Raw genomic sequence first — 16580 nt, forward strand, 5'->3', positions numbered from 1 at the left:
TGACAGAGACCAGAATTAAGACCTGTTAACAGCTCTTGTCGCAGCTTACAGGAAGTCCTTCACTTAGTTTGGACAACCACTAAGAAGGATGTAGACACAGGTTTTAAGGCATGTAGTTCACGAGATAATGTGTGAGAGACCAGGATTAGTTTTCCACTCACAGATGTGCAGTTTTTGTAAATCATATCCACAGCCTTTGTCTGAGCTTAACTGGACAGTATTCTCCTTAAGCACAGTTTTGGAACTGAGTATTAAAATACAGTACTGTGCAAAAGTCATGAGCCTAATGTTTTTCTCCTAAGGAACCAGATTTTTTATTTATTTATTTATTAAAGCAGTCTTGAGCAATAACTCTGGAGGCTTTCTGGAGGTTTTTTGTTGGACATTGGTTGCTTTTTCACTAACCGTGACCCTGACCATTATCTCAGGAATTCTTTTTTGGTTTTCTAAGCAGCTTAAAACTGAATAACTGAACCATAAAAAGGCATCTAACTCATGGGATGAACCAATGTTGTGTCTACACATAAAACACAACTTAGAAAAGAACCATTTTCAGGCATCTTCTTATTAGCAACCTGTTGGGGAAAAAAGTCAAACAATTTATTCCCCTTTCTTTGGTTGATTTACAAAACAGCCAAAGATAACCCACTGTGACAGGAATAAAATTGTATTTTTGCACCAACAAGACAATTCCCAAGAGCTATTAGCTGAAAACATGGTATATATGTGGGTGTGCAGTGTGTAATTAAAAGTTTTAAGTGAACTTGACAAGTGGAGGACAAATTAAGACGTAGCAAGCCTAAAAAAACTATCTACAGCAGAAGAACAGTATCTGAAAGCCACATCCTTAAAAAAATCTAGCAACGACCTGATACAGGACCTGGAAGAAGTATCTGGCCCTTGAGTTGATCAGCTATTTGCCAAAGCCTCATCACAAGTAAGGAAAGTTTATTCATATAGTGCTTTTCAGGAACAAAAGGCACAAATTAAAGTATGTCCAGCACATGTCCAATAAACCACTGTACCTGTTTGTTATTTTCCTAGCTAAACATAGGCCTTTGTACAATACTGTATAAGAAGTTTCCAGTATCAACATTCCTGTCAGGTGATGGGTTGCTTCTGTAATGATGAGCATTGCTTTCAGTTCTGCAAAATGAAGCCAGGAGGAAGTGACTACTCTACAAAAATTCTCAGCTGAATACAACTGGACATCACTAACCAATGGGTGACAGTAGCTCCTTTTCAGTAAAGTCTGTAGGTTTACCATGCAAAGTAGTAATGTGTGTCAGTTTGAAAAGTAAGTCCAGGTAAACTGATTGAGCGGAAGTCTGAAGGAACCCCCGCGTTACAGACGCTGTTTGATGAAGGTTTCTTTAAAGAATCTGGACAGATCTAAAGTAGGTAGAGTAATGATCTCAAGGTACAGATCCCCCTGAGAGGAGAGGGTTCCTACGGCAGTCACTGAGGTGATTTTAGGTAGGGTAATCTCTCATAATTCAAGTCAGATGGATTCACCGGAAATCAAATCAGCTTCCCAGACTGTGAGCTGAGGAGGCAATATCCCAGTGCAATTCTTCATTGACCTACATAGCATTTCTTCCTGACAGTTCCCTCCCGCTCTTACCCATCCCTCCCCTCCATTGGCCTGATCTCTGGGGCTTCTCCCTGCGTTTTTGATGATGAGCTGCACAATATTCATCATCTCAGGCTCCAAAGTGGAGAAGAAGAAAAAACAAGTGGAGAATCGAAAATTACCCGACCTGAATAGAAAAAAAAAACATATCTACCCCAAAAATTGAAATTTGCCGGGAGGTTTGCTCTTTAGCTTTCCAGAAATGTAATTAAGCATCAGAGACAATTGCAAATCTGTGTGTCTCCCCCCAAAAAATGATCGCTTGATTAGGTATCTAGGAATGGGTAATTTCCATCAGTGATGATGTGAAATTGGGGTGTTGCAAGAGTGAGTTGGATGTGTGTGTCTGTGTGTCCTAACTTCAAACACACAGACATACACATTTGCAACTAAATGCTGTCACATGTGCAGACACTCATACAGACGTACACACACACACAGAGACAGACAGTAGGCTCCCTCATCATTAATTCAGGAGCCATCACTCTCACCCTCCTTCTGCCCCTGAGAAGCTCTCAATGCTTCCCGGCAACATTATGCATATTTATTCATACATCCTGCCCGCTTTACTAAATGTCACTGTAAATGTTTCTACATCTAATAAAACCATTTCTTTATGTTTTTGTTCTGTTCCCCCTGTACCACCTTCCTCCTCTGTTCCCTTCCCTCCAGCTTCTGTTTAAATGACAAATATCCCCAAACATGTTTTGGGTTTTTTGTTTCTTTCTTGAAGGTCTCGAAACTTCAGAAGTGCTCGATTCTGCTAATTCCTCTCACGCTTAGTTTCATCTCCAGCAAAAGCCCCAGAGGAGAAACGCTGCCTTTGTAGCAATTACACCAGACCTTGATCTGACTGAGCCTGCACCACCACCACCACCACTGCAAACTCACCCCTCAAATGTCAGCATGGATTTTTCTGGGTCTCCTCGGTTTCCTGTGTCCTCACAAAGCTGACTTTGGTTCCTGTTTATCTCTGTTTGCTTTGTTTTTGAATTCTTTCACCTGGTTCTTTCCCACCGCTGCCTCGCACAAACATGCACACGCGTGTTCAACATTGCCCCCTTTCACAAAAAGAAAAAAGCCCCACAGCATTAGACACATTTTGAAGGTATGTCATTTATTCCAGCAAGCCTGTTTGAGAGTGTGTGAAAGATTCTTTGGCAAGTAATTATCAGCAGCTCCCAAAAGTGTGAAACAGGTACAGAAACTTCTATAGTGTCAGAGCTGTATGCCCCTTATTCACATGCACATTAACCTTTCAGCTTGAGGCTGCCTTTGGAAGCAGTTGCCATGGAGGTGAAACTGGAACACTGTATGATTAGTAGGTAACAAAGTCTTTGAAAAAGTTCAGGCTGTGTCTCTAATCCGGTCTGTACTGTGGTAAGGTGGGAACATGCATTTATGCTTTCCTATTGCTGAGGTAAATACCGTATCTGTCATCTCATACTGAACTTAAAAGACCAAAGTGTGCACCGCAGTGATATCCCCTCTGACAGTCTGAGTACTTGTTGTTTTCTTACTAAGAAAATACTTTTACTTTTTTGACTTTTTATTGAATGAATCCAAAAGTCTCGATGTTCTGCGTCATGGCATTAAGCAAGACCCACAGTCCATCTGATATCAGTGCAAGATGCATTGAAGATATGACATCAGGACAAGCATTGTGCAACCAGTTATTTAGGGCGGCAAGGAAACATCAATCCTGGCTGTGCAGCTGAAATCGGAAAATGCAGAAAGTCAGCATGTTAGGCTAAATCAGATGGCTAGGATAGTGGTCAGTTAAGTTGACATAGGAGTTCAGACCTGCTAGACCTCGTTTCCATGTCATCATGTTCACTTTGCTCATTGGTTAAGTGCATATGTAGCCAGTGTGAGGAAGCAGAAAGGTCTTGAAAATTCGAATGGATGAATTGCACTGCTCTGTGATGCCAATGTCGGGCATCATGGGAAGAGATGTGCTAATTATGCTGAGAGATGGAAAGTAAGCAACACTGGCTTCCTCTCTCTAACCGAGTTTGACATATTTCATTTTCCAGTCTCTTAAACTACTATGTATTAATCACTCATCAAAAATATTCACTCAGAGCTTGTTCTTGACATGGACACACTACTTATTCATTTTATTTATTCATTTAATTATTGAATCATTCCTTTATGTCTATAACCCCTCCCACCCCCACCTGAAATATCACAAAAAGTATGAAACCATGTCCAAATTCTCAAGCTAATCTTAACAGGTGACTTTTCAATCAGACACTGAGGTAGAGTGCTCGCTCTGACGTTGTGCCAGACGCTTTGAGTCTGTACATTTCACTTGGACTCACTCACTTTGGTGAATAAAGGGCAGGCTAATGAAATCAAGTCCACTACTCACAGGAGCCATAAGATGTCTGCTTTTGTACCCGAGCTAATTATTCATCGAGGTTGTACTAAAGATTAGTGAGGATATATATGAAGAAGCAAATCCTTTAAATTGCTCTTTTATTGTTCCTTTACAATCCCCCAGCTCATTTTAGATATGGCACTCACAGGCACCCTTGTGAAATGACTCTAAGCCATTGTTCCTTGTGTTATCCTGGAGACACGAAAGGCTAGTTAGTGCTGCCTTTGATACAGATGCCCGGCACCGTTTTAGCATTTGTGTTATCAGGAAGACAGAGAATTACTGAGGCCGGGGTGGGAATAAAGCCACTTGTTCCTCCTGCTGTGTCTCTCTCTAGGAATAAGAAATAATAACGGACAAGGTTTGCGAGCTTATTGTGCTGAATTGTTCCACAGAAACTTTTCAAACAGGAAACATCTTAATACAGTTTGTATAGCTGCACATCAGGTTTCTGAAGCAACAAAGTGCTGCTTGTGTTTCTCATAGAACAAGCAGAATATAATATACACCATATTAAGATTCTTGTGCTGCCACTAATGCTAGGAAGAAAAAAGAGAGAGCAACTTTAATGCTGACGCATGGTAAGCTGAATTTATAGTGAATGGAATGATTAAGTCTGCAAAATCCTTGAATCAGTGCGCTCTGGTTATAAACACAGCTGTGCAATCTCAAAGGCGCACAGTGAGGTGAGCCTGAGGAGCAATGGGTTGCTCTCTCTGAGCTGCTCGCCTGCTTTGTTGCCCCCTACAGGGCAGAAAACTGCCAGCCACGGACCTGCGCACGGAAACCTCCGCTTATTGCAGTTAATTGAGCAAAAAACAGCAGAGAGAGCTCCAGTGAAAGCCCGTTTGCAAGGCTTCGGGGGCAAAAGAAGCAGAATGCAGGAAGTTTAATCTGTGTGAAACAATGAAACTTTGCTTTGAGTTCCTCTTTCTGGAAAGTTGCACAATTGAATAGACCACTGATGTTTTGACAAAACTAAGTGATGAAATGTCATTAGAGGAGTTCCTTTCAATGACTTCACAACCTCATTCATGAGGAAAACCTTTGCTGTCACTCCGCTCTCCGCTAAACAATCTGTTGATCTGGAAAAGTCTCGCTTCTCATGAATTATAAGTGAATAATAAAAATAAAGGGATGAAGAAATGAAGGGACTGTATTGTCCATGATTAGTCAACTTGATCTCCCTTGTCAGTGTTGCTTCTTACATCCCTAATGTCTTTCACGACCAGCTCACAGCTTCTTTGATCACAGCAGCACAACTTCGTCGAGCCTCTATAAGCTTCCAGAAACTGTACAGGACCACACAGTGTCTATATTGTGTTAAAGCGACATTGCTATGTGGATTATAAGTTCATCATCAAGCTGGTTAACATTTTCAGGAACGAATAAATGAATGAATAAATAAATAAATATATTATAATAATAATAATAATAATAATAATAATAATAATAAAACCCCTTTTTTCATGATGGCTCACGTGCGCAGAGACGTTGTCGGTTCAGTATTTCACTTGTAATGTGACATCCCGAAGGGGCCAAGGAAGCCCACGGGCAGGTAGAGAAAGGCAGTTGAATGAAATCTGCATAAGCGTTGCAGAGACACCGACACGCGCACGCACGCGCGCTCCTCTCTCGTAAAGGGGCGTGTGTGTGTGGCTAGCAAGGGACTCAAACCCTCTGCATTTGCATCAGTGGAGGAGCCGAGAGCGGTGGCGCACGGAGAGAGACGGACGGGAAACAAGTTGAATTAAACCAATAAGGACTTTTATTTTTATTCTGTAGATTTTTTTTTATCCCACCTCTCTCACTGAAGAATTTTCAACACTGTTCCTCCACACGCTGGTCGTATTGCAGTTTGGACCGCGCGTGAATGAGAGCTAAACAGCCCGGGAGACCCAGAGACATCCGCGGCGAAGGGACCGTCTGTACGCGGAGAGGGGAGAGTGTCTCCGGGTGTCGGCTGTGCGCCTTTGCGCGGTTTGGATTGGACTGCGGTGCGATTCTTCCACGGCGTGTAGCCCAGGGAGGAGTTTTTTTTTCTTTTTTCGTGGGGGGAGGATACGTTGGCTTGCTTCTTTTGGAAGCTCGGGAGAAGATTTGGTGTCATTTTAATAGGATTTGGGGGAAGCCTATCGGATCCTACACTCCGCTCCACTCGTGTTGAAAGTGGAGAGGGGAGGGTTGGATGCCTGCAGGTTTGCGAGTCCTGAAGAAGCAGGTGAATGCAGGTTTTTTTTCTTTTCTTTTTTTTGTAAATGTATTTAACTTGTGTGAGAGACTGAAAGGAATCTTCTGCTTTGAGTCCACTTAATGTAATACAGTTTTTACACATTTGGCTGATATGACCATCTTATTATCTTACCGTCGATTTTATTGTTATTCATACACTGGCTTGCTTTCTTTTAATGCAGGAATTTAGAGTAGAGCATGCTGTGTTTGCTGAGGTTCGTTCCTTTTTGTGCAGTGTGACCCAGTAAGGGCAGCCTTGAGTAACCGACTCGAGGCTACACCGTAATTTATGCTTTAATTGATTTCTTTTTAAATTTTCAGGGTGCCAGCTAAATGGTGTCACTGATGTGGGGTGGTTATTAAGAACAGTAGCGTTACATAGCTCCTGGTGGATAAAAGGCATGCAAATAAAATAATAATAATAAAATCAAAATAAAAGAAAGATGGAAACACTTTGTAGAGAGAAAAAATAGGCCCACGATAAGCACTTCGATGTAAATTGGCTTACATCTGAGCTCTGTTTTCTGTGTTTTTTAGGACTTGCACCCACAAAGGGGAACTTGGGATGAAAAGATCAGGTTTATCCGTTGGTTTATCACATAAAGGCATCGGTCCCACACACAAGCTAATGACCACATCCCGGGGAAATGCCCTCTACAATACAGCCTAAAATCCAGGCTTGAGTGGTAGCTTGTCCTCCAGGAGTAGCATTCTGCTGCTGCTGCTGCTGCTGTTGTTTATGGCGAGATCTCAGATAGTTGCGGGGGGGGGGGGGGGGGGGGGGGGGGTAGTGTTGTGTCGCTACGTTTTGCATTAATGTCAGACTGCTTGTTGTCACAGAGAGCGGAAGAGAGCGTGAGTGAGTAAAAGGGAGAGAGAGAGCAAGAGAGAGAGAGTAGTGTCACTTAACGGACCGCTGGTGCTCTGACACTCAGTGTGCCGCTCTCCTTACTTATAAAGACGCGACGCCTCTCAGACATAGGTTGGCTATTTGTAATCAAGCCAATCACCAACCTCTCCCATTCTCTACTCTAAGCCTATTGAAGCAAAGCGGGTCACAATTTGGGGGAAAGGGGTGTACCCGTGCCTTCGGAGTCTTAATTGTGTCAGATAAGGCGCTTTTAGACACTTTTGGGGAATGTCCAGTGAGCACGGAGGCGACACGCTTTCATAGTCTGCTCACCTCTCACGTTTGTGCTGTTTTGTTTTTTGTGCACTCCACAGACAAGGATTACATCCTGCCCGGGCACCTTCTGAAGGGCCAAGGACGCAAAAGACAGGGTTGGAGTGGCTGATTCTTCGTCCGCCTTGCGCTCTGGCTTCTTTTGGAGAGGATATGGCAAGGTCGGCACTGGAGAGTGGAGAGCAGACGGCGCAGGCGAGAGGAAACCGGAGCTGAATGACAGGATGCCAGCGACCTGAGCCCGCACTCAGATCACTCCTAACTTCGTTAAGAGACACTTCAGCTTTATTTGTTGGACAGAGTGGAGAGAAGAATACTTTCCCTTGAGGAAAAGAACATCTTCTGGAGGAGTTTATTTTCAGAGGATTTTTGTTTTTGTTTTTTATATCTATATACACGTAATTTTATTTTTTTTTCCTGGTGATAAAACAAGGATGCATTGTGGATTAGTCTTTATCCTGTTTATGGGAATCCTCTCGGTGGCCAAGGCTTTCAAAAACGGTAAGTGTGACATCTGATCTCTCTATAAATACAGATTTTATGTACACTGCAAAGCTACTAATCCCGGTGTTTTTTCTAAAGATTAGCCCTCGCTGATCTCCGGGCAAACTCACAAGGCGCTCACCTGCTCATTCTACCAACGCCTAAAGAAAACCCCTCTGATATTATTTCCACACAGACTTAGTAAAGTGACTTCACTGACACTTATCTGTAGCCTTCGTTAAAACCGTTTTTACTGCTATATGATTTCACTTGTATTTATGGGATCTCTTTGATATTCCTGTTGTCCAGCGCGTTAGGGTTGTTACCTTGTTTCCGTTCAAATATTTTCTACCAAATTCCATTAAAATACTCCTGAATACTTGCTTTCTTTGCAGATATTTTTTAAAAGACTTAATTCCAACAATTAAGCAGTTTTTAAACCAATTCAACTACTTTTTTTAGGGCACCCGGGTTCTTGTGCTCCTGGTAAAGAATTTCTAAGTCAGGATGAAGTTCAAAAAGTCAGCCCAAACGCTCGGCTTGCACAACTTTCCCGGTTTCTATTCTCGGAGGTTCTGTTTCACTTCAGCTTTTATTTTCCGCTGTGAAAGACTTCGGAGGGGGAATGCGTTAGGAAAGCACACATGAGCTTTTATAACACAGAAATAAAAGCAAAAGGAACTTTGTTTTTTAACGAGGGGGTACTTTTATATGCAAGATTAAAGGAGAATGACTGCAAATAATAAAAATAAATAAACAGTAAATAATAAAAGGGCGTCTTCTTGTTCGGTCCTTTGTGTTATATGGATCAGTCAGCAAAGGCTTATCATTTTCCCCTCGTAATGTGTGGCAGTGTAATTTAAGCGTGTGCATGTCACAGCATGAAATTAACGACTAAGTGAATTTCACTCGCTCGTTACTGATAATTTTCCATCACTGCGTTATTCTGCTGTTGACTAACCCTCACTGCAGAGTCGCAATCTGGTAAAAGATGATCATTTTTTCCACTCTACAGATAGATAAGCATGTTTGCAACATCTCGCAGAGCAGCGGTCTGGTTTTGTGGAACAACATTTTCGCTCCACGCTTACACCAAAACGTTATTTATAAGAAGAAGATGATTTGTCTACAGTGTGTTGTGTGTGAAAGAAATGGTCTTGTAAAGCTCGCTGTAGTAGTCCAAACTATTGTGTCTCTCTGAGCTGCCAGTGATGTATCACTCTCGTTTGTTTCCGTATCCTTTAAGAACTTTTCTCTTTTATTTTCTCTCCCCTCCCCGCTCCAGATAAATGTGGAGGCAACATCAGAATCTCAACCGCCAACTACCTCACTTCGCCAGGATACCCCACGTCTTATCCCCCTTCTCAGAGATGCGTGTGGGTGATCTCGGCGCCTGGTCCTCACCAGCGGATCCTCATCAACTTCAATCCGCATTTTGATCTGGAGGACAGGGAGTGCAAGTACGTGCACCGCGCTTCTTCTCTATGAAAAACACATGTGCAAATACAAACGCTCGTTCATTCAGGCAGATTTTGTCCCCGGGGGCCCCAATTTGATCGAAAGATAGGGAATTAAAAAAAAAAAAAACAGTGAGACCTCTGCCAAAAACAGTAAATGTGTGCTTTCATTCTGTTGGCGGTGGAAGAAGCACCTACAGATTTATGTTTATTTATATTTGATGTACAGGCACTGTTACAGTGCTGTCTATAACGCCAGTCTGAATCCCACTCCTCCTCTCCCCTCGTCTATTGCTCATGAAACTGCGCCATCTAGTGTCGGAGGTGGGTTCAGTGAAAACTGTGTTATTGTAATCCAGGTCTGGCACTACATAGGGGAGTAGGAATGTCTCGCTCCTGCCATTTGGTTTTGGAATGTCCTTGATTTTCATCTTTGTGGAGTGAAGTCACCAGCATTTAATACTGATTTGAACTGCTGTGTTTCTGCAGAAGACAGAGCGAGGGGAAGGGGGAAGTGGAGGGGATTGAAGAGGCCAAAACCTCAGCAGAGGCATTTAATTGCGGCTACTTTCTGCACTGCATGAAAAAAAGAATGTCTATTAAAAGTGTCTGAGCAGTAAACCAGTGACTCGAAATCCAATTACTTTCTAAACAAAGAAAGAAAAAGAAGCGATTGCATTAAAAACAGCTTGTTTTAATTAGACAACCACTTTAATAAAGTCAGAACAAAGTGAAATTATCTGGCTGACATGGGATTTTTTAAAATTTACTTTCACTAGTGCCCCTCCACCTCACCCCAAACTTACTGAAAGCACTCTTTTAAGGTGGCGCTCTCAGCGACGGTTACTTACCGATCCTTATTTGACCTGTAAGCTGTGAGCTGTTGCATCCAGCAAAAAGGCTAAGCTGTTTTCAGATAGATAGTTTAAGCCGATGAAACCAGAGACAGACAGTAATGTGATGAGCCGGTGTCAGTGTGGGTGCCCTGAGGTGAGCCTTGCCTGGGCAGACTGCCTCAGTCTGATTGTGTGTGATGTGGTGTTTTGTGTGTATGTGTGTGTGTGTGTGCACGTGTGTCGGTGCCTCTGCCCTGTCTCTGTCTCAGCTGTTTGTTTACGCTGCAGGGCTCCAGAGAGTAGAGGGCTTTGCTGGATCCTGTTACTGTATCTGCGCTCCACCCAAAACCTGGACCCTACACTTTCTTTTGTGCTCCTTGAATTGGCCCCAGTGTATACGCTTGCAGGCTTCTTTTATTTATTTATTTATTTTAATCCCAGATTTAAATCCCACTTTAGCCTTTCTTTACTGCTGACAGGGGTTTAGTGCAGATGCTGGTGTCCTTTGGAGTGTGGGTGCTCCTTTGACACTTCTTTTGGGTTCGATTTCAGCACCAGGGAGGCCATTAAGCTGTCTGAGGTCCTTAGTTAGAAACTGAGAGTGAGGAAGGGACTGGAGTAGGAGTAGGGGCAGCAGTGACAATGCTTATGTTAATCAAATTAGTCAGGAATGAATTTCCTGTGTCTAAACACATGCAGCAAGGAGAATAGAGTTGCTGTGGGAGCAAGGAAGGTTTTTTTTTTTTGAAAGGAGGGAGGACATTGAGCTTAGTGAGCCACTGATGTGTCATTTGCAAATTAGCACTGCTCTTTCATTTAGCAGCCACAAATTTGGTGGTTTCCAGTTAACCGGTCGCTCATACATTTGTCAGCAAATGAATGTTGTGCAGTGGGTGTCAGGAGCGCCTCGTTGCTGCTTCTGATTTTCTTTTGCTTCTCATTACGTTTGAAGAAGACTCAGTCTGCAGTGGTTAGGAGGCTATAACCTGCTTGTCCTGAGGAGAAAGAAAAAATTAACAGATGACTTGAGTCATTCTCTGATTCATGTGGGCCTCACAGAGATTGCACCTGAAAATGGGGTCAGCCTAACCCACAGCTTTTTTCCTATTTTTAACCCGGTGTGCCGTTTCATTTTTAATGCTGTTAATGGAGTGGTTTTCATGGGACTTTGCTTCTACTTCGTAACATATTCTACACAGACACACACACACACACACACTCCACTCCACCCTCCTTAATTTCAAAACTATGGCACTGTGCAACGTGAAGGCTGATTGCTGGCCTAATAGCTGACATGGCAATGTCCATGGGTAACTTGATTATAAGTGAGGGAACATAAGTGACTCATGTATCTGCAGACAGTAGTTGGGTTGGGTGCGATTTGTGTTGAGCCATCAGAGCCCCTCTTGGAGCCCCACTCACCAAGTCAACCCTTTACATAATGGAAACTGATGAGAGCCCAGAATGGCTTCCTTATCTGATGGACCTGCAGAGTGGGTGGAGGTGGAGGCGGTGGGGTTACAATGCATGCTTCAGTGCACTGCCTTGCAATCTAATTAGTGGGCAAATGGAACACACATGCACCACATGTTCTCCAACATGGGTCTTATCAGCAAACTAAACAAGAAGCACTCAAAGTGGTGCTCCTGGAAAAGAAAAGAAAAACAGCCTTCCCTGTGAGTGGAGCCTGGCTGCCGTGCTGCTGCTGCTGTTGTTGCACGTGCTCGCTCCCCTTGACAGGTTTGTTTGGGGAAGTGCAGGGGCCTGTATCCTGCGAGCTGGAGGAGGAAAACACTTCATCACGGAGATAAGGCGACTAAGTGAGCCCTGCGATTCTGAATGCAGAACGTGTTTACCTTTCACGCACCGTTGTAGACTTTCACAGAGTGGAGTTTTTCATGGGGGCGGGGGTTGGGGGGAGCTGGAGCTGCCCTCACTTGCCTCACGCAGCTAATGAAGTTTGAGGCAAAGGCGCAGCCCGCATCAAGGCAAATATTTGAAGTCAATTCGATCTGAAAGTCGTCGGAATGAGCGAGCTTAGCCGGAGTGAAAAGCTGGAGTAAACAGATATGCTTTCGCTCCGCGCACCTATTCTCTCTCTTTATTCACGGTTATCTGATAAGGCCTGTCAGGCTCATCTGGCTCCACTAGCTCTGTCGTGGGGAGGTATAAGTGGAGATGGATCTAAAGAAGCGATGGGAAGGTTTTATATTTGATTAACAGACTCGTGTCATCATCATCATCATTATTATTATTATTTTGTGAGATTCAAGTAAATCTGGTGAATGTTTCTAGTTTTAAACTCATCTAAACCAAGACCTAGAAATATTTCATCTGAAGCTGGAGGCTGTTCTTTCCACCTCCTCCTCTTCCTCCTCCTCCTACTTTCTTGCTGAGTCGAGGAGGGGAGCCAACTTTCTCGAGATATGATGTACTCCTGACAACATTATGAATCATTGATAGCATTGGATTTTCTGACCAAACCAAAAAAAAGCAAGAAAACAAACCCCCTCCAAAAAAGCTCTTCTGTCTTCAGCTCACTGAGAGCTCCCTTGCAGTTTGTAAGCTAGTCGAAGTCATGCTAGAACAGAGAGAGGGATAAAAACGAGAAGGAGACACAGCCTCCTCTTTCTTTGCCTTTCCCTGGTATTTTCCTGAGACCTTGCTGAAATTCCAACGTGCAGAGTAGCATGAGGAGGAGTTCAGATGACACGTATTACAGGATGGTACTAAGCGGAGGAGATATTCAAGGAATGCCTTCTCGAGCAGCTCTTTGTGCGTGAGATCGAAAACATCCCACCTCAACACAAAGTTCAAAAGTCATCGAGCTCCCCCTCAAATCTTCAGGTGCCTGTAAGCTTGGAAAAGTTTCCTTTTTTAATTATAATTTTCTCCTTTTTCTGTCCTTATGCCCCTTTGCTGCAGTCTCCTACTGAGTCCCCCCCAGCCCAGCCCACCCCTGACAACACACACACACACACACACACACACACACACACACACACACACACACACACACACACACACACACAGAGCTGCTTGGCCTGCTGGGAAGACAAACATTCTCTGTTATGTCCCTTTTATAATAGGCATCCTACCCCTTGTGGCATGGGGACCAAGTCAGAGCTCCAGAGGTGACAGGAACTTGGGGAAGTGGGGGGTGGGGGTATTAACTGACCCTGTAACCATGGCTCTTTCTTTGTCATGTGGAATCCCACTAACTCCACTCAACATGGGCACAGTGTCCAACAAAGGTGACTGCCACCTGTTTCTAGGAAGTGAGAGTGGAGGACAGAAGGGGATTTAGGGACAAGATCCTCTTGGCCACTTTCCCTAATTCCCTTGTTACCATTCCAGCCTTAATAGCACACAGCAGCTACAGTATAAAGACCAGCAGAGCTTCACGGCTGGTGGTGGTGGGGGACAAGGGCTCCTCCCTTAATCTTAGCTGCTGCTTGCTTGTTTTGATTACCCACCTCACAATCACTCTGTAACTTATCTTGCAGCTGCAGGCGAGGCGCAAAAAATGGATGTGGCATATGCCAAGGCACAAGCCTGCACAGAGGGCCACTACATGAGAGGAATGCTTCTATTTTCTATACAAGTTGTACTATGATTTCCTCATTAAAAAACAAACAAACATAACATTTACTAGATTCGTACTTAATTCTGATGCTCACATGAAAATGGATGGAAAAAATACAAAGTTATCATAGCACGAAAAATCAAATCTTATGAGATCCAAAACACACATGCATTGCTTTTCCCCGCGTGGTCTCTGGAAGAGGGCTGCAACACCTTGAAACAACCAGCCCTTGTGTTGGTGCTTGAGTGTCGCAGTCCCTGAAGCTGTTCTGCTGTTTTTCCAGCATTGTTGCTTTCATTTTCCCCTGAGCACCAGTGTCTTTTGTGCAGGGAAAGACTTCAGTTAAGCAAATACAAAAAGTTAGTTAAAAAAAACAACAACAAAACGCTGCTCTGACACTACAGCTCATACGTGCAACAAGTGTTGCTTATTCTTCTCAAAACTGGCTGTGCAAGGTAACTGCAGGCAAAGGACCACAGGTGGACTGTTTGTTTAGTAGCCGTCAGAGGAAAATAATTAAAACGGGAAAAAAAAACAGGAATGCAACAGAAATGTTCTGTTGGCAGGTGGTGATGTGGTGGTGGCGGTGGTAACTCTGAAAGGAGGCGCTGTGATCCACAGTGCTGCCAGTTGGGTCTCTAAATTGACATGGATTATTAGAGATACTTACAGCCTGTTAGAGGGCATTTATTTCTGCTGTCACTCTGTTCTTTATGTGTGTTTTTTTTAAGTGCATGTCACTGAAGCATCCATGCTGGGGTGGGGTGGGGGTAGGGGAGGTCAAATTGGCACCGTGAAATCGGTGCTGCAAAATGGAGTGCGTAGGGCGACACCGCTTCTTTTAACTAGCGGCTTTGACAAAGGCAGCTCAAATTGTGCACCTGATATTCTCTGCAGCAACAGACTCCTACAGCTCATAACAATGGAAATCAAATCAGAGGCGAAATTACATTGAAACACTGCGCCTTAGGAAAAAAAAAAAAAAGCTTGTCAGCAGCATCTCAAAGAGCAGGCAATCCACTTTGAATGTGTCTTGTTTGGACTTCACTGTAATTATACGGAGCCTTATTTTGCCAGCAAGGATTCAAAAAAAGAACTTCCCCAGACGAGTGTTCTCGGTGCAAAAAACGCAACTCTTAATGAGGCAGGTGAGCCTTTAAAGCAAAAAGCAAATGAAAGCCGCAGTTAATTAACAGGAGGGCAGAGCAGAACAGACAGCAGACAGAGATGTTGCATCAGAAAACCACTGACCTTCACTCTCATTACTCTCTTTCTTCCCCTTCTTCATCTCTCTTAAACATGGAGGGCTTACTCCCCAGCTAATGAGCGGGATTAAAGTAGGTCTGGGCACATGTGTGCTCGCACATGTATGCGTGTGCGAGCGAGTGAGAGTGACCGTGGGGTTCAGGGTCTTTTTTTTCATCCACCGGTGAAGTGTTTCACCTTGGCAGCAGCTTGGAAGGGCAGTCTGATTGAAAAGCTTTCTGGCCGTGGCATCTGCCATCCTCCCTGCTGCTCTGTCACCACGTTGATTCATGCACAACAACCTAACCACAACCGGGAGGTGAGCCACTCTGCCTCACAGCAGGAGGCAGGTCCACTTCACGGCAGAGGAGAAGGGGAGAAAGGAGGGATGAGGGAAGGAGGGAGGGAAGGGAAAGAGGGGGGGGGGGGGGGGGGGAAGGGAGACGACAAGCTCCGGGCTCATGAACAAACCTCCAGATTTCAAGTCAGCAGTCACATATCTGTGACAGCACAAAAGCATCAGCGTCTCACATGTCTGCCCGTTTTGTTTGTCATCTCAGTGTGGGAGTGAGCTCCTTGTGTTTGCCAGGGTCTACTATCCCTAAGCTGCTCCTGGCACACTGCTCAGCTCTTTCTTTCTTCTTTCCAACCCAGTACAAGCTTCCCCTATATGGAAGTTTCTTGTGGAGTGGAGCTGCGGCCCACACAGCTTAGATATGTCAGCCTTATGCTTTTTTTTCAACCTCTTTATCCAAAACAGATTGTAAGAAAAAAAGGGAGCCGAATAGAGCGACTCCTGATTACAGGAGAACATTTGGTAATCTCGGCTCTCTACATCTATTAACTGTAAGAAAATGTAAGAAAAAGAGGAGAAAAGGAAGGAGAGGAGGCCCTTTAGTTGAATAGACGAGGGACTTCTAGACGCTTTAATGCTGCGTGGCCGGGCTTGTCAGACACGTTTCACTCAGTGGTCTAACCTTGAAAGGGGGCCCGTGATTTTGATTGATGTGGCCTGCTCAGCTTGTTTGTTGTCCTAACGCCACGGTGCGTACAGATCCACAAGGAGCAGCAGGTGGGAGGGGGTGGTCTCGGCGACCACAGGGCTCTCTATTCAGACAATCAAGCCAAAGTCTCCAGAGGGGGTTCTCTTAAGGTAAAGTTTGTTTGCAGTGGGTGAGAGGGTAGGTAGGTAGGTAGGTAGGAAATAGGAAGCCAAGGGCCCCCAGATAGATCCCTGGGGTCATTTTCGGTCACTGTGTTTGCGCCACAGCGGGTTGTTGGCTCTCTGGTGGTTCTTCACCACTCAACTCAGCGTGATTCAGCGAGGGCAGCAAGCAGACAGTGATTGATGGGGCGGTACCCCACTGCTCCCTGATTGAGTTAGAGCCACTCACAATCCCTCGCTTTGTTTGCTCTTTGCTTGATCTCCCCTCACTAAATTGGCAAGAGTAGTTGTGGTCTTTCTTTCTTTTTTTTATTATGACCACTATTACATTTTTTTCCTCACAAGTGTATTTCTTTTGTTAGCTGGTGGTAATTGTA

General features: G+C 44.2%; 1 protein-coding gene across 2 annotated transcripts in view; it reads left to right on the plus strand.

Annotated features, from left to right (window-relative positions):
• Positions 1-5694: 5694 nt before the first annotated feature.
• The window catches only part of nrp1a (neuropilin 1a), a 64520-nt gene continuing 53634 nt past the window's right edge, over positions 5695-16580 (plus strand). For both annotated transcript variants that reach the window (XM_080865835.1, XM_080865836.1), the window contains exons 1-3: positions 5695-6237; positions 7473-7932; positions 9200-9374. In XM_080865835.1, the coding sequence (XP_080721961.1) occupies positions 7866-7932; positions 9200-9374 (242 nt within the window). In that variant the 5' untranslated portion in view covers positions 5695-6237; positions 7473-7865. The remainder of the gene's footprint in view (positions 6238-7472; positions 7933-9199; positions 9375-16580) is intronic.

This window comes from Rhamphochromis sp. 'chilingali' (genome assembly GCF_963969265.1).
Source record: "Rhamphochromis sp. 'chilingali' genome assembly, chromosome: 18".
NCBI lineage: Eukaryota > Metazoa > Chordata > Actinopteri > Cichliformes > Cichlidae > Rhamphochromis > Rhamphochromis sp. 'chilingali'.